This window comes from Coffea arabica, chromosome 9c (assembly GCF_036785885.1).
Source record: "Coffea arabica cultivar ET-39 chromosome 9c, Coffea Arabica ET-39 HiFi, whole genome shotgun sequence".
Classification (NCBI taxonomy): Eukaryota; Viridiplantae; Streptophyta; class Magnoliopsida; order Gentianales; family Rubiaceae; genus Coffea; species Coffea arabica.
This window is the reverse complement of record NC_092326.1, coordinates 7,777,359-7,803,309: the sequence shown is the minus strand read 5'-3', so window position 1 is coordinate 7,803,309 and position 25,951 is coordinate 7,777,359. Positions and strand designations below refer to the sequence as shown.

Below are 25,951 nucleotides of genomic sequence, written 5' to 3'. Positions count from 1 at the left end.
GCCGATATGTATAATGAGAGATTTGAAGAAGTAGCTTCCCTACTCCAGAATCGACAGGCGGAGTAAGAAACCCTAGCGGTGAAATATGCTGAGAAAAGGCAACGCGTGATGAATTGGATAGCTGACCACCAGCCCCTTGCACCGCAGATGCCTGGGTGGAATCACCTGTGGCCTGATAGTGATGCAGAGATAGAGGATGACCCCGACGAGGACCCTGGGAACATGCCCATGGAAAATCAAGAGGGAGAAGATGGAGTTGAGGACCAGGATGGTGCTGGGGAGGGCATAAGAGATGGAGCTATTATGGATGTAGATCCACCAGTTGATGAGTAGTGGAGTTGGTCTAAAAGAGGGTTCGTTTGACGAATCACTCGCTTTATTAGTATCATGGAATATTATTCCAAAAAAAAAAAACTTTGGTAGGTTGATTAGCGGTTGTTTGCGTAGATTAGTCCTGTAGTCAGTCGAAGGCTATAATTAGACAGTTTGGACGCTAGGTTGTAAGACATTTTTCTTTTGAGGAAATAGTTGGATTATTTGACCGCTGTGTAAGGGGGTCAATTGTTGTTCTCATTCGGAGTAGCGAATGAAACCTCCTACTTAAATATATATATATATATATTATTTTATTATATAGCTAATTGTCATCATAATTTGTTTTATGTGATCATTCGCCATATTGTTTTAAGGGTAGTACGCGTAAAGTAGGCAAGTAGGCAACCCTAGTTGGACTGTCTTAATAGCGTTAAAAGCGTGTTTTCTTGTGTATCTATATATGTGTATACATGTATGCATAATGATAAATAGGGGTAACAGACTCACGTAGTATGGGGCTCATTTGTGTGACTTAGGAAATGGCACAAAGAACTGGGCGTGGCGGGAATCGCAATGGCAGCTCTAATGGCGAGGATGTCCAGGGTAGTCACAGCCAAGAACCGTATCCAGGAAATAATGTTCAGGATATGGGTCACCAGGGGGCTGGTTCAAGCGGGCATCAACCCTACATGATGTTACCAACGGAATTAGTGACTGCCCTAACTGGAGTAGCCCAAGCATTACAAGCCCAATCCCAGTTAGCGCAATTCCAGGCTGTCCAAACCCAGGGTCATGGACAAGGGGGAACCCAATCCTACTATGAGAAAATGAAAAGGGTCCATGTCTCTACCTTTGATGGAACCCCTAATCCGGACTTGGCAGAAAAATGGTTAGATGAGATAGAAAATAATTTCGCACTTTTACAAGTGCCAGAGGAGATAAAGCACCTAATTGTCAAACCCTTTTTGGTAGGAGAGGCAAATAAGTGGTGGGCAACTCTGGAACCTACCGTTGCCCCACCAGTAAGTTGGACAAAATTTAAAGAGGAATTCCTGAAATACTTTTTCCCACCCGCCGTGAGAATGCAGAAAATAGATCAGTTTGAAAATTTGAGGCAAACACCGGGTATGTCTGTGGTACAATATTCAAATAAGTTTATGGCGCTGGGAAGGTTCGTGCCGTCGACCATGGCGGATGTCGAGTTGAAGAAATATAAGTTTGTACGGGGGTTAGCAAGTAGAATTCAAACTAGGGTAAACACCACGTACGCCCCAATGTTTAATGACGTACTGGATGCCAGCGTGAAGGCTGAGGCTGACTGCAAAAGATTGGACGAAGAGGGTAGGAATAAAAGGCCTAGACTAGGGAATGAACTGGTAGTGTCGGGAACCTGGCGGGCGGTTCCGCCTAATTAAGAAAAGTCGTGGGCCACCACTGAAGGTAACTGGAGGAAACACCTTTCCTACGTGCAAAACTTGTGGAAAGATGCATCGAGGAGAATGCTGACTTAAGACGACCCCTACGTGTAAGACTTGTGGGAGGATGCATCGAGGGAAGTGCTGATCTGGAACAAGGGCTTGTTTTGAATGTGGACAGCTGGGACATAGAGCTATGAATTGTCCAAATAGGAAGTCGGGAGGAGATAAGAATGGCAAGCCCGCCGATATGAAGCCAAAGGTTAACGTGAGAGTACATGCCATGACCGACGTTGAGGCGGAGGTGTCAGGCGACGTGGTCACAGGTACTCTTCTAATTAATTCTACGCCTGCATATGTGCTGTTTGATTGTGGAGCTAGTCACTCTTTTGTTGCTAGGAAATTTGTTAAATACTTGTGCATGCCTCCTGAATGGATGGACCACCCCTACCGAGTAGCTGCTCCAGAAAATAAAATCTTAGTGTCTCATACTAGGTATCCGAACTGTAGTGTGGAATTGGAGGACAAGAAATTGGAAGTGGATCTAGTACAAATAAACATGAGTGACTTTGACGTTATCCTAGGGATGCATTGGCTAGCTAGACATTTTGCACAAATTGATTGTAGGAAGAAGAGGGTATTATTTATGAAACCGGATGAGGAGGATTTTTCATACCAAGGAAATGTTGATAATAGGAGGGTTCGTCGGTTACCTCTCCTGTCTGCCATGCAGGCACATAGGGCAATAAGAAAAGGATGCGAGGCATATTTAGCTTACGTTGTAGATATGGAGAAGGAAGAGACGTCCTTAGAAAAAATTCCAATGGTGAAGGATTTTTCCGACGTGTTCCCAGAGGACCTTCCTGGCCTACCTCCGGATAGGGAAATAGAATTTGAAATAAATGTTATACCTGAGGCGAATCCCATATCCAAGGCCCCCTATAGGACGGCACTTGCGGAATTAAAGGAACTCAAGAAGCAATTACAAGAATTGTTGGACAAGAAATTCATTAGACCTAGCATTTCTCCGTGGGGTGCGCCAGTGCTCTTTATAAAGAAAAATGATGGTAGTTTGAGATTGTGAATCGATTATAGGGAGTTGAATCGGATCACGATAAAGAACAAGTACCCTCTTCCAAAGATAGATGATCTTTTTGACCAATTGAAAGGAGTTAAGATATTTTCTAAGATAGATCTGAGGTCGGGATATCATCAACTGAAGATTAAGGCCGAAGATATCCAGAAAAGTGCATTTCGCACGAGATACGAGCACTATGAGTTTTTGGTCATGCCCTTTGGATTAACTAACGCCCTGGCAGCCTTTATGGATATGATGAATCGGGTATTTAAACCACAGTTGGACCGTTTTGTCGTAGTATTTATTGATGATATCTTAGTGTACTCTCCAAACGAGAAAACTCATGCTGCCCATAGAGAGGTCCTAACGATATTAAGAAGAGAGAAATTGTATGCTAAATTTAGTAAATGTGAATTTTGGTTGAAGAGTGTGGCATACTTAGGTCATGTGATATCGGGTCAAGGGGTGTCTGTGGACCCGAAGAAGGTGGAGGCGATTGTAGACTGGCCACGACCCACTAATGTAACCGAGGTAAGGAGTTTCTTAGGTTTGGCTGGTTACTGCCGAAAATTTGTGGAAGGATTCTCCACTATTGCTACGCCTCTCACTAGGTTAACTCAAAAGAGAGCAAAGTTTGAATGGACAGATAAATGTGAATCAAGTTTTCAGAAGTTAAAGGAGACATTAGTGTCAGCCCCAGTACTTACCCTACCCTCTGGAATGGAAGGATTTGTGATCTATAGTGATGCCTCTAAAAATGGTTTAGGATGCGTGTTGATGCAAAATGGAAAAGTTATTGCTTATGCCTCCCGCCAACTAAAATCTTATGAACAGAATTATCCGACGCATGATTTGGAGTTGGCAGCAGTAGTATTCGCATTAAAAATATGGAGTCATTACCTGTATGGTGTACAATGTGAGGTATTTACCGATCACAAGAATCTCAAGTATCTGTTCACTCAAAGAGAGTTGAACATGAGGTAGAGGAGGTGGCTAAAATTAATTAAGGACTATGATCTGACAATCAGTTACCATCCGGGCAAGGCAAATAAGGTAGCCGATGCCCTTAGTAAGAAATTGAGGGTATGAAGAGAACTCACGGTAAAGGATCAGATGGAGAATTTTGAGGTGGAAACGGTGGACTCCACTGCTAAAATGCTAGCTGCCCTAGTAGTCACGCTGACCTTGATAGATAGGATTAAGGAAATGCAGCGCGCGAATGACGGGTTTGCAAAGATTAGGGAAAACTTGAATTGGAACCCTTTGATGGATTTGAATTGAAGGGTGATGGGAGTTTGTGGAAAGATGGTAGGTTATGTGTGCCAAGAGATGAAGGACTGAAACAGGAATTGCTGAAGGAGGCACACAATTCAAGGTTCTCGATCCATCCTGGGGGAACCAAAATGTATCGGGATCTGAAGAGGAACTATTGGTGGAATGGAATGAAACGAGAGATAGCCGAATATGTGGCGAAATGTTTGGTGTGCCCACAGGTAAAGGCTGAGCATCAAAGGCCTGCCGACTTATTGCAACCCCTAGAGATTCCCCAATGGAAGTGAGAACACGTGACAATGGATTTTGTGGTTGGGTTGCCTAGAACCATTAGGAATAATGATACCATTTGGGTTATAGTCGACCGATTAACCAAATCAGCTCACTTCCTACCAATATCGAACGGAATATCAATGGAGAGGCTAGTAGAAATGTATATGGAAGAAATTGTATGCCTTCATGGTATTCCAATGAGTATAGTGTCCGATCGAGACTCTAGGTTCACGTCTAGATTTTGGTTGACCTATCAAGAAGTCATGGGGACTGACTTGAGATTAAGTACTGCCTTCCACCCCTAGACGGATGGACAATCGGAAAGAACCATACAGACTTTGGAAGTTCTACTCAGAGCTTGTGCGCTAGACTTTACGGATAGTTGGGACAGGTTGGTGAAACTAATGGAGTTCTCATACAATAATAGCTATCATAACAGTATAGGCATGGCGCCGTTTGAGGCATTGTATGGACGAAAGTGTAGATCCCCCTTATATTGGGATGAAGTAGGCGAGAAACTGATCACTGGCTCTGATTTGGTAGAACGAACTTTGGAGAAAATTAAGATCATACGAGAGAGATTAAAGGTAGCCCAGGACTGTAACAAGAGTTGGGCGGATTCAAAAAGGAGACCTTTGGAGTTCCGACCGGGAGAAAAGGTATATTTGAAAGTGTTCCCTACCAAGGGGGTGATGAGATTTGGACGAAGTGATAAGTTAAGTCCAAGATAGGTAGGACCTTACGAGATACTGGACAGAGTTGGACCTCTAGCGTATCGACTGGCCCTCCCACCTGCTTTGTCAAGGATACATAATGTGTTCCATGTCTCCCAACTGAGAAAGTACGTATCAGACCAGAGTCATATTTTGGAAGACCAACCCATCGAGACGAAGGAGAACCTATCAGTGGAGGAAGTTCCTTTAAGAATCGTAGATCGAAAGGATCAAGTCTTAAGGAGAAGGACCATACCGTACGTCAAGGTGCAATGGACGAACCATACACCACGAGAAACAACGTGGGAGTTGGAAGAGAACATGCGGAATAGGTACCCATACCTCTTTGATCAAGGTACGCAAGTTTCGGGGACGAAACTTTTTGTAAGGGGGTAAAATGTGAAACCCATGAATGTGGTACCAATTTTAGTTCCTTATTTTTATTTAGTTTTTTTAGCTTATTTTATTTTCTCAACTAATTAAAAGAATAAAGTTACTAAGTAAAAAGGGGAAAAATAAAATAAGGTAACTTTAGGATAGGGCAAGGGGTACTAATATAAGTAGTGCTAGGTTTAGGGTTTTATTGAAACCCTAGACAGAAAATAAGCCCAACCTTACCTTTCTTTCGTCTGCCCCCGAGAGCAAGAGCCGTCAGAGAGGGGAGAAGGAGAAGCAGGCAACATCGTCAATCGATCCGACGATTAGACACCCATACCTGTAAGTCTCGAATTTATGCAAGAAAACCTCTCTTTTAAGTTTTAGTAGATGAATTAATTATTTTGGAACATTTATGGACATGTGATGTCATTACATATATGTAGATGTATATGTTCTTATAAGAAATTTAGAAGGATTCATATTTGGATTGGTAAAAATAGGGTGTTAGATCTTGATCATTGGTGAGTAGATGACCCAAATCTGTTGAAAAAAAAAAAAAGAGCTGCTGCTCTGTTTTGGTCAGGCACTGCCGCAGGGGAAAGGAATTACAAGGGTTGGCCGAGGCAAAAAAAAAAAAAAAAAGAATGAAGGTGATGTCGCCAGCGAGTGCTGGCGACAATGGGACAATTTTGGTTGGCCGAAAGGCTGATTTGGGTCGCTAGAGAGTCTGGCGACCATGGTCAGGCCATGGTTGGCCGGCCAACCATGGGCCCCGCCAGGAATAAAATAATAATAATAAAAAAATAAAATGAAAATAAAGATAACAATAAACAAAAATAAATAAGTAGAAAAGGAGCAATTTAAACTTGGACCAGATTATAGTATAAAAAAATTTAGTAAATATTTAATAAATAGATTTTAATTATAACTAGTCCATTTTTATAGTATATTGTGAATATTAAAATTCAGGACCCAATTTAATATAATTGTTAGAATTGAGGTTTAGTCATGTAAAATATTACTTTATTAATTAAGTCTAAAGTACTTAAATAGAAATCTAAAACATTTTAACCTAGCCTTATTAGATTAAGTTATACAATGTAAGATATGCTCTAGATTGTTGAACAAAGCGCTTAAAATAATAATAATAATAATAGTAATAATAATATGGATGGAACAAATAAAGGATGTAAACGAAAATATAAATACATATACAAGTGTAATAAATTAAGACAATAATTATAATAATAAATCAATATATATATATATATATGTGCACATATATACATAAATAATAATAACACCTACACGTGCACAAAGGTAGGAATAAAGTGAAAGGTAATAATAACTAATTAATAAATATATATAAGTGGTAATAAAATAAAGTAGCGACGACAAGGACGATAATAATATAATAATATAATAATTATTAATTATAAATATGTATAGTAAGATAACAGTCAAAATAATAAACATGATTATAAATAATTATTTTATTTTAAATTAGGAAACTTTCCAAAAATAGAAAATCGCCCAATTTGAGGGAGATGCTATTAGGGTCCATTTAATGGTTTAGGTATGAATCTTATGCTTATTTAGAGGTTGTATATTTATGCATTTATAGGAAGTAGCAACTAATTAGGGAACCTATGCGTTTGATAGGTGCAATACAAGGGTCTAAGGTAGTTCCACTCGAGCAGCCAAACAGAGGTAGGTGGTACTTACCCTTCTGAGATTTCAAATATATAAAATGAAATTCTTGTTTTCAATCACATTTTGTTGTGTTGACTCGAAAGATGTTTGATTAAATGCTTTACTTGTGTATTTATGAAAGTTATATTTTATTATACAAAATGAACCATGTGACTTATTTGACATGTTTTGATATGTTCTTATATACAAATGAGATGGATCTTTCATGAAAGCAAAGATTTATGTATATGATATATGAAATGAATTTTGACAAGTAAAACTCAGAGCAGTCATGGAATAGACGGTAGGGGATATAATCCTGTTTAATCGCCATGGTAGCCTGGTATAAAGTCTGGCCGATTGGTAAGGTCATGGTAGCCTGGTATAGAGTCCGGCCGATTGACAAAGCCATGGTAGCCTGGTATAAAGTCAATCGGCCGGACTTTATACCAGGCTACCATGACCTTGTCAATCGACCGGACTGGTATAAAGTCCGGTCGATTGACCCAAGAATGAAATGTGAGATCAATCGATAGTTATGAAATCTATTGGTCGCCCACCTAGAAGGGATCTAATCTCTAGGTTGAGTACTCAGTAGCCGGTCATTGCATGTACTTGTTATGAGTTGATCTGATGGAATGATTTATGAACCGAGTTGAAATGAGACTTATGAACTGATATGAGTTGATTTACGAATGGATATGAAGAGATTTGTGCCTTGAGATGAAATGATTTATGACTTTACGATTTCTCATGTACAACTATCAATAAGATGCTTTAAAATTTCTTGTCCTTCTTTACTGCTGAATTCTTTATAAATAACGTTACTTTCAAAATCACGGATGTGAATGATATGCAAATGATTTGAGTTGTACTTATATACTTATGTATCTATAAAATTAAGAGTGCATGGTCCAACAGAGGGGTAAATATTGCCTACTGAGCGATGTGTCGCTCAACCCACTTCTTACCATTTTTGCAGATTCTGAAGAGTATGAATTGGTTTACGTAGAAGACTCTGAGGATGACTTTTATTAGTTTTAAATGAATAGAAGTTGGCAGACTAGCTACTTCTAGTTGCTAGTCATGTTTATTCTTGTTTCCGCTGTGTCAATTGGAGAATAAATGTACGAACGTCTTGAATATTTGTGGACTTTCTCTTATATGTAATTCGTACTGCACTTTATTTAGTTGAATGATTTAGTGTTGTTAAAGTTAAATTAGTTAATGTAGCCTTGTATTCTTGAGTGAGACTTGGGAGTACGGCGGATGTCATGTGACGGGCACGTGCGGGCTCAGGGCGTGACATTGTTTTTGCTTCTTGTTTTCTTTTGCTCCAAGTTTAGCGAGTACTAGGACACCTCACCACCCCAAATTCTTCAAGAAACAACTGGAAAAATGAATCCAATGAACCAAAAAAGCCACATAACCCATTTTCTTTCATATCTCAACCATTCATCTTAGGTTTTAGGTTTTTTTGTCCCAAATAAATAGAAGATAACGCAGCTTTAGGGTAGAGGAGAGGGAGGAAAGTCGCAAAACATCAGAGAGAGAGAAAAGGAGAAAGAAAGAAAGAAAAGAAATTCCTTTTTCTGCAAACAAAAAAATTTGAGCCACGGTTGACCGAACAGCCCTGTTCGTCACCTGATTCCAACCAGCTCCGACTTCCTTTGAGGAGATTATTTTTTCTGCATTATCTTTGGTCATTGGAGAACAACCTGATAAATGTCATTAAACCACTCTAATTTGAGCCCAAATTTACTAGTTCATCAACACTTGAACCTCTGCGACTGTAATTTGTTTGCTTCATTTCCAGCTAACTGTTTTTCTTGAGTTTTCTCACGTTGATTCGAACCCTCAAGCACCAGAGGTAATCTCTAACCCTTTCTCTTTGAGGTTTCAAAGTTTGTGTGAGATTTAAATGGGCCATATGATAATTCCAAGTTCATGAACTTTAGATATCACTTTTCCTCATGATTTATGATGTTAAAGCATTTGTTTGGTGTTTGAATTGGTTCACAAGATTGTAGGGAACTCGTTTATGTTGAAATCCGGTTTTAAAAGCCGATGAAAATGGATTCCGGTGAAATTTTCTAGATTCTGACGGGTCAACCCACCGGAATCTTCATCACTTTTTTTGGTTGCTATTTTGGTTCTTTTTTTTTCTTGATTTGTTTGTTGTGTTTTGATCTTTCCAATCCATTTTGGCTACGTTTTTGGTGTTTTTTGGGTTAAGAAATGGGTTTCTTTTTTATTTTTCCCTTGGGTGTGTGATTGGGTTTCGGATTTCATGTTCGACATTTTTTTTAGGACTAGTTTGGGCTGATCTATTCCTTTTTAGTGAAAAAGCCCGTTTATTTTCTCTGGGCTGAAGAGAGTTCTGGCTCAAATACGGCCCATTGAATTTTGCAAATTGGCCCCTAATTTTTGAGTATTTTATAATAGCCCTATAACTTTTGAATTTCTTTCACTTAGGTCTTTAATTGAATTGCATTTTATTCCTAAACTTTATTTTTATTCAATTTTGACCCTAAGTTTTTAAGAATTATAATTTGGCCCCAAAACTTTTAATTTTTACAATTAGGTCCCTAGTTTTTATTATTTCTTAGCTACAATTGTTTATCTCATTTAATTGTTAATCATGTTTCATTTAAATGCATTTAATTAGTAAATTTTAGGGATTTTGTATTTATTCATATTTCTTCATAATAATAAAGTGGATTTGCTATATATTTACATTTTCTTTTAAATTGTTAATTTAATTGGTGCCTTGATTATTTTGTTGATTTTGGAGTGTAAATAGGGCAAACTCTACCTCATTTAGCCACTATTTCAAGGGAGATACCATCTATTATTTTTAAGTTTTTTTATGTGCTCCTATATATTTTTTTATGTGTGTGATTGCATATTTTAAGTGCCTTTTCTTTTATTTTATTCATTTTTTTTAGCTTTCATCTATTTTATTTATTTAAAATTTGATGATTATTTGGGAGACATTTAAATACCAAGTTGTAATAGATAGGTCTTCTTCTTTTGCTCAAGAAAAATATATTTAGATAGACAAATATAATAGATAGGTTTATTATTTTAAAAAATTCCCCTTCTAAATTATAGTTAGGACTCCCAATGTAATAGTTAGTTTTTATTTGCTTGCATGCATGTGTGCTTGTGTGTTTATTTGCTTTCTTTAGGATTTTACATTTAGATATTATGCTTATGTGCTATGTACTCTACATGCTCTACATATTTTATGTATTTATTTGCTTACGTTATGATTTATATGTTTTATTTATTTATTTATTTATAATAAATGCATAACATCGTCACACTAGTTCAATGCTAGTTGTGATCTTTCTTTTCGATTTCTCACTAGTCCAATATTAGTGAGGACTTATAGAAATAAGTTAATCCAATGATAGACTATTTAGGCCGTTTTCACGCTAGATTCATACGTTGTGTGACATTTATTGCATCTCATGCATTTTTTCCTACTTTTAGATTATTTTCAATGGCATGATATTTTCCCTACTATATTTCGCTTACCGTCTATATGTTTGAACCATATTATTTAGAATTGCATCTCATTTTAGGAAATTAGAAGTAAGTTAGTTCATTTGCTTGACTAGATTAGAAGAATCACCCTTCGAATATGGGAAATGAGTGAGTATGGCTTTTTAGTCATAGCATGCTCTTACCCCCTCTATAAGGAAGATTGTGTCACCAATTTTAGCATCTCATATCTGTTATGTTGCGTTCCTCTCCTTTAGGTCACGTATATTTATCTATATAGTATAATTTTCTTTTTTTCGAGTTTCATCTTTTGTATATTCATGACCTCTTCAAGGGATCATTCTTGGGCTTCTAAATTAATGTGATTTGCACCAATTAAATTTCGAAGAGACATTTTGTCCCTTTCGATACCCCCCAGGTCTAAGTTTGTATCCATATAGAAGCATCTAAATGTGATAAGTTTTATACGTTAGATTAGGAAAATTTTTGACTAAATTTTGCAACTAGCCTTGATTAGATTGAAAGAGTACCAAAGATCAAAATCTTTGCCTTCCTTTTCTTCAACAGTGGCTCTCGAACTCTTTTCTCTCGTTTTCGAATATTTGGAGTTGTCTAAAACGGTTTTATTTACTTCTTTTCATTTTCAAACATTTTGGGTGATTTGGTACACCTAAACTTGAAACCAAAGTGGCGACTCTATTTTTTCTAAAAATCCTTTTTACACTATTATTTTGGACCCAAACCGTCGCATTTTCTATGTCCCATTTTAGGCCCTTTTTCTTTTTTTTTTCTAAAATAAAATCAAAAACTCGTTTTTAACTTTCATTCATTTTATTTCAAAAATGGGGCATGACAGCATTTTCCAATCATTTGTCTTGTCATTATTTGGGTCTATATGTAGGGTTGTAAATAAATTAAACTACTCAATTCGGATTCACGAGTAACTCAGTCAAAGGCTAGGCTCAAACTTGATGTTAATCAGGTTAGAGTTACTTGATAAGATATTTGAGTTGTTAAACGAGTAGGAAAAACTAAATTAATTTCGAGTATTTGTCGAGCTTTGTCGAATAATGCGGGCACCGTGCACGCATGCACAAGCACACACACATATGTGTGTATGTATATATGTATGTATGTGCAATTTAATTATTTATTCCAAAATTACATTTATAGCTAAGAGAGTTTTATCAAAAAACCGGCCTTGACTCGAGTTTAATAACGCTCAATAGAAATTTCAAACTCATTTGAGTCGGGCCTCAGCTCGTGTACCGTGGCTATGAGTAGCAGTGTAGCATAAACAAAGATCAAGTCCGCAGTCGAATTTGGTGCTGCTCAAAGTTGACTTAACTTGATAACAGCCCATCTGTGAGTTCAACTTTGCACATTGAACTTACAAAAATGACAAACAAGTGAGACAAAAGAAACAGAGAAATAACAATTCAAACAAGTGAGATATGCATGCAAGGTCAGAACTAGGGGGACAAGAAGGGCCCCCGCCCCTATATTTTATAAAATTTAAATATCCTTCCTTATAAAATTAAAGATTTTCAAAAAACCTCTTTATAAAATTAAATTCTCACCCCCATAAAAACCTAAAAATATTTTAGGCTGTATGCTTAAGTATGTTAGAATTCTCTCCTTCAACAATCATAATGGTCAAAATTGATTTAGTGTTAGTTAACGGTTTTGACTTTGTATTTGTTTTATCCCATTCTTTAGAGCTTCAATCATTATAGTTCCTTAAGTTTCAAATAATAACATTGAGAGTTTTACTATGAAATGAAAAATGAATTAAATCAAGATTTTTTTAGATGTGTAATAAGAATTAAACTTCTTTTTCTTCTTTTTATTTGCTCTCTTTATCTCATTTATTCATGCTGGTAATTTCTCATATCATTATTTTATTTTACATTTATAGTCGTATATATGGCACAAAATTAAAGTGACACCTGTGTCTCGTTGACTGCGGAAGTATAAAGTTATTTCAAGAAAACATACCGAATTCTAGGGGTAAATAATATAATCAAAGTTTTTACATTTAGCGCACTTTCTTTTTTGGTATTGTAACCTGATGGCAGCGGACAGAATAGAAAAAACTCTATCAAAACATACTATGGTAAATTAGAGGTTATAATGGAACATTTTGTCAATGTTCCTAATTCCAGTCAAAATGTAAAGGTGTCAATTTTGTCTTCCAACCTATTAAGTTCTATTATTACTGTAATTTGAATATAAAAAGCCTAATAGTATCCATTCAAGACTTATTATAGGATACATATCTATTTCTACAAAATATATTATGTTGGTTGTTGAAAACCTAAAGGAGTTGCTATCATCTAAGGTGGCTGATTGTAATCAAACCTTAGGGTACAAATGTCTTTTTGACACAATATTATACAATATGAGAGTTGACGGTTAGTTTTGAGAATAAAGAGGAATAATAAACATTGGGGGTTAAAGTGCAAAATCAGCTATACATAAGGGGAAAATTTTTTGTAATTAACCCCTCTAAGTGCAAGTTCAAGCAGAGAAGTTTTAAGAACCAAAGTTGTTGTTGACAAAAATAAATAAATAAATAAATCAAGCTATATAGAATTTTAATAGTTTTAGAAGTGGATTTGTTATTTGGTAACTAGATTAGATTCAGTATCAAAATTACTTTAGGAAATAAAGTTTGATTGTGTTAGGTATTAGAATTGAAATAATATTCATAGTTTTAATTTCTATTTTAGGATTTGAAGTCCACGTTTGTAGATTGAGCAAAATTAGTCTGTGATAGAATATGCTATTCATCCTCTTGTGCCTTCAAATTCTCTTTGACATTTTCAATCGTTTGAATCAAAATCCACCGAAGTACACAAAAATTTGCAGTAAGATTTGAATGTTACGCATGCTCCCCTATACGTGTTTCATCTATTCCCATGGTTTGTAAGATTTGAATGTTACTTTTGTATACTAACAAATGGTATCAAAATCCTAGATTTAAGAGTTTGGTCTTGAGATATCTATGGTGCGTAAAAGGTGTGCAGAGTTTGTGATAGGGGAGCATGTGCCATAGAAGGGTATAGAGGTTGAGTGGTAGAGTACTCGTATAATTAATAGAGAATTGGACCACAAGAATTGGTCTTCGGTACTTATTTGAGGATTGACAACTAGGGAAAAATTGATTCTAATTGGATAGAGTTGTAAAAAGAGGGATTCCATCAAAATTGTTGGTGTTGGCAATGATAAGAAAATCCTATCAAAATTGTTGATAACGCTTATATTGGTGCAGTGCAATGATCAGGAAAAAGGTCCTGCCAAATTGTTAATTTGATGAAGTCTAAACCCAAGGAGGCTGAGAAATTCTAATGGGAAAGATACTTAAATTATATGAAGGTACATAAGTTTGTTTGTGAGTTGCCATGAATAGGGATTTTGCTGGAGAAGCTATTTATTCGAATGAAGATTTGAATAGTATTGCGGATTTAATTGGTGGGATGGGTAAAATTATTAAGAATCATGGGATTACAAACTTTTCTGGTAAAATTTATCGGCAAAAGAAAGGTATGATCTATTGGTTAATGAACATCGTGTGAATAATTATCATGTATGAAACTATGGTGGTTTAGCTAGTGAATAAGTCAATATGGAGGAATTCTTTGATAAGGAAGAATTACCAATGAAATTGTATGCAAAGTACAAGTTTAATTGACTCCCATTTGTAAAGACGAAAATGGATAATAATCAGAAGTTGGAGTTATACATTGTCTATGTTGTGATGAAACTTGTAATAGCGATTTAAGCTAGAGATGGTATCAAATTGATTATACGAATAGTTTGGTTTAAGGAAGGCAATTTATAATTATAAATTTGTGTATGGGTGAATAGGTCATTACGAAGGAATTCTTTGATAAGACAGAATTAGCAATGAAATTGTATGCAAAAATGCAAATTTAATCCATTCTCAATTTCCCATGTATGAAAATGAAAATAGGCAATAATTATAAGTTGGAGTTGTGCATGGTCTGCACTGCAATGGAACTTGCAATAGGGATTGAAGTTAGAGATGATATCAGATTCGATTACATGAAGAGTTTGGTTCAAAAGAGTGAACGTTGATAAAAAGAAAACTACGTTATTTAGAATTTTAATAGTTTTAGAAGGGATTTGTTATTTGGTATCTAGATTAGATTTTGTATCAAAGTTACTTTAAGAATTAAGTTTGATTGTGTTTAGATATTAGAATTGAAATAAATTTTCATAGTTTTGTTTTTTTTTTTATTTAAGGACTTGAAATCCTGTGAGGGCAAACACGTATCTATATGATTCCTTGCTTCGTTATCTAATTTTTTCCTTCTTAAAACCCTATATGAATGCATTTAGATTAAATATCACAAAATTTTACGTTAGTTATTTTATTTTGAGTTCATTGATTTGCACTATGAGTTTTATTCGTGCATGCCTATTTTTTTAAAATTTTCTTTTGTCCTAATTCAAATACTAGTTGCAAGATTAATATCATATCAAATAACTAGACAAAATCATACATACATACATATATATATATATATATATATATATATATAACTATCAAATTAGGAATCAAAACCCATGCACCATTATATCCCAAAGTTCCACCAACTAGCCAAACAAACTCTTAACCACCACTAGCTCTTCCACCTATCAACAAACCAATCGGACCCTCCTGTGCTCTATTCCAGTCGGCAACACATCCCCAATTTTGCACAAGAGGCAAACTTGTTTCTATCAACTAGAAAGAGAGAAAGAGAACCGAGAGAGTTTTGAGAAAGAGAGGAACATCTCCTTGTCTGGTCGGCTGAGAGGAAGCTCCAATTCAAACCAAAATCTTCTCCAAAATCCCTCCTAAAATATCAAGCCACAAGCGAGAGAAAGGGAGATTGAAAGCTGGAAAAACAACCTGCAAGAAATTGTCCATTGTTTTAGTTTCAAGGCAACAGGGAGGTTTAGCTGCATTTCTTTTAAGTTTTCTTGCTTAATCAAGGGTAAAAAATCTTCCAAAACTCCATTTCTTTCACATGCAAGAAGATTAGCCGGTTGCATGTTAATTTTAGGTAGTGAAAATGGTAGTTTTTGAAGATTAAAGTGAAGCTCTCTTTGATTGAATGATGAACTGTCCGCTTGTTATGTTGTTGGTGTAATTGACTTTTGATTCCAAATTTTCGATAAATGTACTTGAACTCATGAAATATGTTTAGTATAATCATTATTTGGTGTTGTATGTGAATTTTATGGTGAAAATTTTGGTTTTTAGGGCCGGAATTTTGATTGAGAGTTGCATGACTGTTATACCATTTTCCAGCTTCTTGGAGTTTGAATAGATATTTTGATATAAAATTGGTTGAAAAATACTTGATTGACACTTGTTTGTGTGGTTTGTGCCGGGAAATAAAATTTAAAATGGTTAAAATTGAAGGGAAAGTTTGCCGTACCAACTATAGGAATCAGGGGACTTGTAGCTTATTTGAGTGAATCTTCCACCATTATCGGGTTTAATTGTCTTTCTATGAATTGCACACACACCTTAATGTAATAATCTAGTCATGCATGTGGTTTTTGGTCAATAAAAGATAGAATTATGGAACAAGAAAGTAGATTAAAGTCAGCTACTTTTGAACTTGAATGATTAAAAAGGGGAATGGGAGTTAAATTGATCCGTCGCATTTAAATAGAACCAATTCAAGAAAACCAAATGTTAAGATTTTGAGGTATCTAAAACTAGAGATGTATGAACTAGTTAGACCTTGATTTCACTTGAGTTCTTTTACTAAAATTCACCTTGGGCATCATTTAAGGAATTCAAGAACTAATTTAGTAATGTAACTATATCTCAAGAGCCGAGGGTGAAGTTGAAAGGGAAACCAATATCGTGGAGTGAACACCAATCTAAAGTGAGTGTTTCCTCATTTATGTATGTAAAATTGTCTGTGTGTTACTTAAACAATGTGTATGTGATTGTACGATATTTTCAATTGTTCCTTGCCTTCTAAATCAGGAGTATACTTTATCACACCTGACTTAGTTTGATCTTGAAGGTTAATAATTAATCAAGCTATGTGTGTACTTTACTGCACCGGCTGAACTAGGTCCCAAAACCGTCTGTTCAATGGACTATTCGAGCCAGGAAAAGGGCTTGGTCGAATAGGACGATAGCTTTGGGCAAGTGTATTGGTATGCTCGAGTATTATCACAGAGTAGTAGATTACTGATATAGCCATCTAAATGAGGGAAGTGTTTACTGTTTTGGAGGTTATAAGGAGGAGTTCGGCGGAATGTGTAGTGCATGGAAGTGGCTCTAATACAAGCATTGTATCCTTTTAATAGTGATTGCTTAACGAAGTGTTTCCTTCTTTGTTTAATTTTGCTACTTGTTTAAGTATTTAATTGATTGTTGCTTGTGTGGAATCTCACTGGGTTTAGCTCAACCCATTAGTTTGTAGGATGGGTGAGAGATTAGTAAAAAATTTAAGCCTGAGACTTGAATTGTACTTGGATAAATCTCTTTGTATATAATGTTATGATTTTGCCAACTTTGTTATCTTTAAGGGTTTGTACATATTAAATGTTGTAGGCTAAAACAACTTTTCTTTTGTTTTGGTATGTATCTACGTATGGTGGACTGCTAATGATTTTAGTTAGTGAAATGTTATCTCTGAAGTTAATGTGAGTAAATGAGTGAGTTTTAGCAAGAGTCAGGTAGGTGGTCCGCCTAACCCTTTGGTTCGTCTCAGGTATGATGGGGTCGACGGTCGACACAAATCCTCCAGTGCCTTATTCTTCTTGATATTTTCAGCCCATTGAATCCTTTACTTCCTCCACTGCGACTAGTCATATACACGGAAGTCTATAGCATAGGTGTTTCATCTATTCCCATAGTTCGTGAGATTCCAATGTTACTTCTGCTGCATGATTTTTGTAGTAATAGTTGTCCATTCAATGCATTATTACGCTTATCATTTAGTTTATCAATGGAGAATTGTTACACCAACTAAAACTTGGATAATACTATTAAAACCAGGTCTTTCTTCATCTATATTAAACAGCCATAATGTTCATTCTGTTCGTTTACAATATTATTCTCTTTGATATTTTGTTTTATACAAAAGCTACAAAATTCAAACAACCTATGCTACTAATACTAATGCTTGATGCATGGTGAAGTTTCACTAATGCCTAGTAAAAGCGGAATTATGTCATATCATTAGTTTAATATAAGCTATTTGATATTTATAAAACTAATGCTATCAAACTAACAACATATTACCCTAACAGTACTGTAAACTTTCTCGTGGGTATGAAATCAAAACCTTCAGAGATTATCTACCACCATTGTTTTGTTTCTATCGATTTCCTCTTGTGTGCTGTTATAAGAAAGGAGCTTCCATTCCAGTTCAATTTTGGAAGGTAATTCTTTATTGAGATACATAACAGGTGGTACTTCTGGCCTCCACAAGACTAATCCCCTGCCAAATTTGATGATCACTTTGGAAGGCCAAAATTTTCTAACTTTTTTTCTTCATATGTAATGTGTTCTTCTATACTATTACAGCTGAATTTGTTGCGAACAACTTCTTGTGAAATTCCTATTACTCCGACAGTGGGGACAAAAGATTGGAGTTAAGAGAGTCAAAGGGTAAAGAAAATGTTGCAACTGCCTGGCCACCGGGACACTGTTAACTAATTTACTTCTATGATTAAGATCTATATTTGCAATACAATATATTTTTTAAGAGCAAATTATCCGGATGACCACTGAACTTTTGGAATCGTCAAGTTTTGCCCACTAAATTATTAAAAGTCCGGTTTTGATCATTGAACAATCTAAATTTTTTATTTTGGGTTATTTCATTAGATTGAATCGTTAACTATGTCCTTTGTTTTTGTCTCGTGAATCATGCGACCATTCAAATCTTTCATGTTTAATGATGAAGTCTAATAGAATGGTCCAAAATTTAAATTTTAGATAGTTCAATGGTCAAAATCAGACTTTTAATAGTTCGATAGTCAAAAGTCGACGATTTTAAAAGTTTGGTGGCCATCCAGATATTTTGCTCATTTTTTAATGGGTGCCCAGAGCTCTCACCGGTAAACCTAAACTACACTTTTTTTTTTATTATTATTAGTATAGGTGGGAGGGTTCGAAACCAAAACTTTTCACTTATACTTTTTCCCCCAATTAGGCTATACTTAATTTATCATATGGATGCATGCACTCAAAATCATTGCACCCCTTATATTTAAATATTTTTTTTCAAATTAACTTTATTGCTGCAAAAATTTAACTCATGAAATTCCAGTGTTATTTTTTTTAAAATAGTGTAATTAATTTGGGAAGTTTAACAATTTAGGGATGCAATAAATGTGAAAGTGTATATTAATATAGTAACTTGGGTGTGATCTATGTGTTTTAATGATTATCAAATATAAAAAATTTCCAATTAGCATAATTTGTAGAAAAAAGAATATTATTCAACTTATATCAAAAATAAAATTTCTAATCATCTTTTTGTCTCACATACATCACTCTACGTTTCTAAAACTAGTTGAGGATAAAGTCAGAGACCTTTTCTTATTTTGTTTTTATATTGTTGGGTACAAAAATTTTGTTTATTCCTGTAAGGTTAAGGTAATGAACGTTTGGAATCTTATGATAATAAGTAGTTTAACCTAGATAGGTATATTTCTCGGTAGAGGACACGAAGCAGTATCAAATGATCTGTGAAATGAAAAAGGCATACCTATGTGTTACAAATTAAAAGCAAACATTGAGAAGAAAGTTTTGTAAATTTGACAGTTACCGAATTGAAAAATCTAGGAATGTGGCAATTGCTCGTAAATATGAATTGAGGATTTTTTTTCCCACATTTTTCTGGAATAGGTTACCACCATTTTACCTTCTGTATTGTGGGTAAGAAAGGAGTCTCCAGGTTCTAGGGCTTAAGCACAGAGATTCACCCCCTTTCTCAGGCTTTTGTAGTGAGATACACATACCACGTTTGTTGGAATGAAAAACAATAAGCAGTATTAATTAGGAATAGACTTATTCTTTGTTTAATGTTCTTGAAATTAAATGGGCGTCAGATTTCATTAGTGGCAGAATCAAGACCCTAAAGTTAGAGGGGCCAAACTTTGATAGTACAAGAAATGCAGTAATAATAGGGTTTAAAACTAATAAAATGTCTACCTTAGAAATTCATTGTTTTTGTATGTTAAATATGCTTTCAAATCTAACTGATGCTTAAATTTTGCTGTGAAAATTTCTTCTCCATTTACATCCTTATTTAACTTCCTAACACTCTTGTAAAGGGTAATACTTGTGAAGTGTCAATTTTTTGTGGGCGGACAACATATCATATAATAAGAAAGAGAATTTTAAAAATTTGGGGAGCGGAGGCGGGTCGGGGAATTGTGGCCCCTCATCTACATGTTGCTCTGCCACAGGAATGCATGGTAGTAAAAACACCAATTGTCCGAATGAATGAAGCATATGAATTTAACAACTGGCCTTGAAAAAAATTACCAAATGATATAATATGTGAAATATAGATGTCTTTTTTTTTTTCGGACGGAGTGGGTGTCCGAGTCAATCCTTACAGGCCCGACTAATCCCACTCCGATCCGGGATGAGAGACCCCATCCCCCCGAACACGATAACCACGGGATTCGGACTCTTGCGGGCACTAGACACCAGCTCCTAAGAAGACTTGTTGAGATCAACCGAGTTGCTCATGAGGGACAAGCAATTTGGTGGGAGGCAAGGGTTCCCCACCAAGAGAGGTGGTGGCCATTGAACTAGAGCTTTGTGGTTAGTGAAATATAGATGTCTCTTTTTTGTTTTTTCGGGGCAAACCCTGTATACGAAAGAGGGATGTTAGCCCTATTTTATTGATCATCAAAATAATTAGGCAAATGGAGGGGGGCCAAACCAAAACCTCCAATACATGATAAAAAAAACCATAAATAAGGACTAGTTACTCCCTTACAGAAATTGATAAAACAGATAAAACGAGTATATTTAGTTTAAAGCACTGAAGTTTACTCCCATTTCGGTGATTTTAGTATGCGATTGGGAAATTATACTTCACAAGTCACGTATCCAGGCAAATTCTCGTGGAGGAATTAATTATATGAGTCACTCTTTTTTTTTCCCCCTCTTTTTCTCAAGTAAAATAAATCAAATAGAAGTTCTGGCCAAAACTGATATTAAGAAACTCATGCTAATTTCCTTCCAAAAAAGTAATGGAACATGCGTAGTCTGGTATTCTGCTGAACTCGAAAAACAAAATAAATATTATTAATTCAGGCACCAAAAAAAAAAAAGATTGGGACAAGAAGTATAATTTTAATTTCAACACAATATCACAATATCAATGGCTGAACTCCTTTTCATGACTATAATAAATTCTCTAAAATACTACTAAAAAACAACAGTACTTTCTAAATGATATCCATGCAAGTATTTTTCTCCTTTCCCTATAAAGGTTCGGAGTCTTGACTCGGAAAAAAAAAAAAAAATGCTGGTCACCATAAACTTATTGACTTTTCCTTAACTCAGAAGATCATCCAAGGAGAAACTTCTTTTCAAGAATTTAACTTCACCTTCAATCTCCTCCTCTTGATTAATTAGCACAGTGGATTTTGGGAACTTCTGCTTGACATTCAATCTTCGCAATTTAAGTTTCAAAGCCCTTTTCGTATTTATTATATGTTCTCTTTTCCACAGGTCTTCAACATCTCGAACTTCCGACAAGTCCCTAAAAGATTTCGACTTCCCACCATAAGATTTTGAGAGCCCCCTAAAGGAAAATTGAACGAAAAAAATACAAAACTTGGATTAATCCACGTTGATAATAAAAAATACATACAAGACAACTGTTGATATAAAAGAGAGAGAGAGAAAGATGTTACATGAGGGGAAGAGCCTCCTCTGTTGAAGCCAAATAATTGGCAAAGTTAATGGCCATGTTTGAGCCTTGATAGCCTTTGGGAAGTTCTTGAGGTTATTCGAGGGTTCTTTCTTCTCTTCCATCTAATTTATTCGCATTCATATGGTGAAGAAAATGGAATGTACGGTGTGAAACCAAAAGTTTAGGAACCTATGAAGGTCGTACCCATTATACTTTGGAAAGAATGATAAAAAAGAAAGCCCTGGGAACAAGAGATTTTTTCTTACTATAAATTGTATGTCGAGACAATGACGGGTTTGCATTGCCTAGAGGAAAAAAAGTATGAATGAATTTAGGAAGAAAATTAACTTGCTCAAAATGTGAAAGCTACAAAATAAAGAAATTCGACATTTAGTTTCCTTTGAACACTAGATTCAACCGACTTTAATTTGCAACATGCACTAACAGGAATATGGACACTTTATACCAAATAGTTATGTGGATTTTTATAATGGGGTACCCATTAATATAGTTAATTAACACTTCAGATACCACATGATTATACCTAATCATAATTTTGATACCCCTGCATTTAGATATTTTTTTCAAAATGGTTAACGCTTGAAACTCTGTGCCCAATGAATACCAGTAAGCAAACTGTGATTTTATTAATCGATATAACTGGAATATTAATTATGGTAAACTAGATTGGATTAGTGAGACCTTTTTTTTTCTTTTTGTATAAACTTCTCGATCTCCAGTAACCATATTGGCCCCAACTAATTAGGAATTGAGCAATGTCGAACCCTTTTGGGGTGGCTCTCCCAACTGGATTAATGAGATGATGCTCGTCGTTTGGCAACAAGATACACATTATTATTTGATTCGTATCACTCACGAAATAAATTACCGTCGAAGTTCATCCCCACTGAATATGGGGTTTGAGTAATTAACTTTGTTTGCTTGGGCCTAGTTGGATGGCACAACGCAATCTGTTTAATTCAAGCATCTGATTGCATACTCTGCAAACATGCTCCACTTATATTTCATAAGATTACAAGAAGCCCCACTTTTGAGTTCACGTACACAAAGCATAATTAGAACTGGTGCTCCATGTTGGAGTATTTTAATAAAATAGTTAAATTCTCAATTAAAGGTGTCAGTTACAAGGAAAATAGATTGGTAAAATTTTCCGCAATTTATAGGTGTTTGAATGGTTTTGAATAAAGATTTATTATATGAAATTATGGCTTTTCAATTACCATAAATTTTTGTAACCCACAATACAAATTTGAATGTGTTTTGAATGATCAATAATTTCAACATTTACTTGGTGTCTTATTAGTAGTGTAAGTTATCTTTGTCTAACTTTTCTTCACCTATAAGTATGCATATTTGAGATGGAAAAATACTACCACTACAGCTTATGTTTTGTGAGTTTAAATTCACTATTGTCTACCTCATACTTAGGCAAGAAAAAAGGTGTTTGTAAAGCTATACTCTCCTAGTTGTGCAGTCTAGAGAGAGTGTTAGTAAGTGTGGTTGGGCTATTGTATCCTGGGGGTGACAAGTTAGAGAACCTGCTACACCAGAATAGATTTTTCCGCAGAGGCTTGAATCACCTTAAAGAAACACTACTACAAAAAGCACCTTTAGTGACACACTTAATATGACATTTTCCTAAAAGTGTCACAACAGCAAGTTAATGTAACATGCAGTAAGGAACGTCATTAAAATGACAAAGAAAATGACGAGTACAACATCATATCACTCTAACTTATCCAAATAGAAGTAAAAAATGAAAACCAAAAGTGGGAAAGAGAATGGCGCTACACTTCAGGCGCCATTTTTTTGGGGGAAATATTCTAACTACTCCAATGAATCCAACGTACTTTACTCTTTGTTCATCCCAGTGCTCTCTCCTAAAACCCTCAATCAAATAAACTCTCTGTAAAAAACCTAAATCCTTCACCCCTCTCACCACCGAATCCCTTGTTTCTTTCTCTTTCTTCCACCCGATTTTTAACTCTCTCCAATTTGAAGACAAACAGGTAAACCTTTAAGAATGTAGCATAATCAACAACAGCATGGAGTTTTTAGCATGGAGTTTGAACGGGAATTGGTATCTGGGTTTTTAGCAACAGTGGAGCTACGGTGTTCATTGAAAATCGCCATCTGAAGGAAGATTACTACCAGGTAACCTATACATTTTCAACAAAATTGATAGCTTTTTTTATTACTTTATTTCTTTTCCAGGAACGCATGGGAAATGGGGTAGGAGCAAGGTGGGTGACGGAGGGATAAGGATTTGGGGAAGACGAAATGGCAGGAAGAGTAGATGTGGATGGGAATCCGATAAAGCCGATGACAATTTGCATGATTGGCCTTTCGCCTTGAAGAATTCTTTCGCCTTTCGTCTAATAACCAGCAAAACAGAGACCACCTAATGGGGTTCTCCATTTCGTTACCTCCCTTTTGTTTCGAAATTTTTTGATCCTTCAACTCACTGAAATTAGAAAAAAAAAAGCAATTAATTGAGAGATTGATCTATGCTAAAGGGGCTCAAAGTAAACTATACACACTCTTCGTGCTCTCCGCCACTTCGTTCCTTTCCCAATTTTCTTTCCTTCTCTTCCTCTCTTCAAATCCATTTTTCTCTCTTGATCCAGCCATGGCCTCAATTACAGGATCCTTCACCTCCCTCTCTTGCTCACTCATGCCTAACCAGGCAGTCAATAGGGTCTCTAAATTGGGGGGTTCGGTGTCGCTCTCTATCAGTGGAAAAAGTTTCCCTTCTCTACACGTGCAGCCGGCTCGCTTCCGTGTGTCCTGCGCAGCCAAACCAGAGACAGTGGACAAAGTATGTAAGATTGTGAGGAAGCAGCTGGCTCTGGCTGATGAATCTGAAGTTGCTGGACATTCAAAATTTGCATCTTTGGGTGCTGATTCTCTTGACACTGTTGGGTGCTGTTAAAAATTTCCATTGTTAGTTTAACTGGATTGGTCCCAGAATAGATTTCATACCTGGAATTGATGGGCCCAGTGAATGGACGGACCAAGGAATGAATGCAAAGAAGAGGATTTACCTATGAAATAGCTGAAATTTGCCCAGCTTATATGGGGTCAATAAACAAATTGGTTGCTGAGATTGTTCCTTCTCTTGCCCATGTTCCACCTTTCCCATTACTAGATTTTTTTTTTATTAATGCAACTAATGAACCAAAACTTTTTTTTTTCTTGTGCTCATAAGTTATAAGAACTAGCGATACAGAGAAGTTTAACACAGTAGCATCAGGTTTCAGTTATTTATATAGTTGAAGCATAGGTCACGCGTGATGCCAAGATTTGCATATGATGGCCAAAATGAAGTCTAGTTTGACCATTCTTGCATTTTATAGAGTTCAATTTCCTTCCCCTTTCATGCGTAATAGTAATATTGAAAAATTGAAAAAGTTGGTCTGCGTACTAGACATTAGAAACTTCTTTTTACTCAATAAGCTTCATATCTGATGATAAATGACTCATAACTGCTCCATAATTTTTTGACGTAAATGTTTTTTTCTTTTTTTGAGTACTGACATCTCTTCTGCTTAATGCATACCACAACTATACGGGATCATGTTGTATCATTTTGTTCTACCTCTTCAGGCTTCATTTTCATAATATAATATTCTTTTTGTGACTAAAAAAAAGCGGTTACTAAGTCAAGCTTATTCCATCAATGCAGTTTCAAGTTTGTAGCGGCCATCATCTTCGATTCCATCTAGCGAGCACGGATCATTGATTCCCTTTCCACTTTGAGCAAATTGGAGTAGAAGGTAACCAAAATTATACATTAAGTTTCTGCTACTCTTAGGTTACCAATACATTAAAGTTTGTGGCAGTTATTGTTAATTGGGTAGAACTTCTATTGCTGATTGGTTTGGTTGCTAATATTTTGTCAAAGTTCTCTATCTCAAATTGATATTGGCTACATTATTGGACTAATTTTGAATTCCGTAGACTGTTATTCTTTTGTGCCTACCATCTTGTTTTATAGTTTGTGTGTTACAATCTGGAATTGAACTTTTGCTGTCTTTCCTTTTGATATTATTCTGTTTTGATACTTTTGGATTAGTTCTTATTACTCAAATGTCTAGAACACCTGGATATGTGAACATTCTGTTCTGATATGTCTAGAACACTTGGATTGGTGCTAACATTCTGTTTTGATACTTTTGGTATCTTTACTTTAGAAGATATTTCGTGAGTGATTTGTGTCCTCTATTAATCTCATTGAAATTAGTTTTCTTATCTAAGTAAATATTTTATGGAAAAATCAGTAATAGTTTAGGTAGAACTATCTTGTAGATGCTAATGAAGCTTTTTTTTTTTTTTTTTATAATTAGAATCTATGTG

At 35.6% G+C, this 25,951-nt stretch overlaps 1 protein-coding gene across 1 annotated transcript; it reads left to right on the top strand.

Moving 5' to 3' along the window:
- Positions 1-854: 854 nt before the first annotated feature.
- Positions 855-24,527, top strand: LOC113708357 (uncharacterized). The gene is made up of 6 exons (XM_072064497.1): positions 855-1,691; positions 1,912-2,723; positions 2,826-3,729; positions 4,092-4,301; positions 4,659-5,012; positions 24,363-24,527. Exons 1-6 carry the CDS (start codon positions 855-857, stop codon positions 24,525-24,527), a joined length of 3,282 nt encoding a protein of 1,093 aa, XP_071920598.1.
- Positions 24,528-25,951: the final 1,424 nt, after the last annotated feature.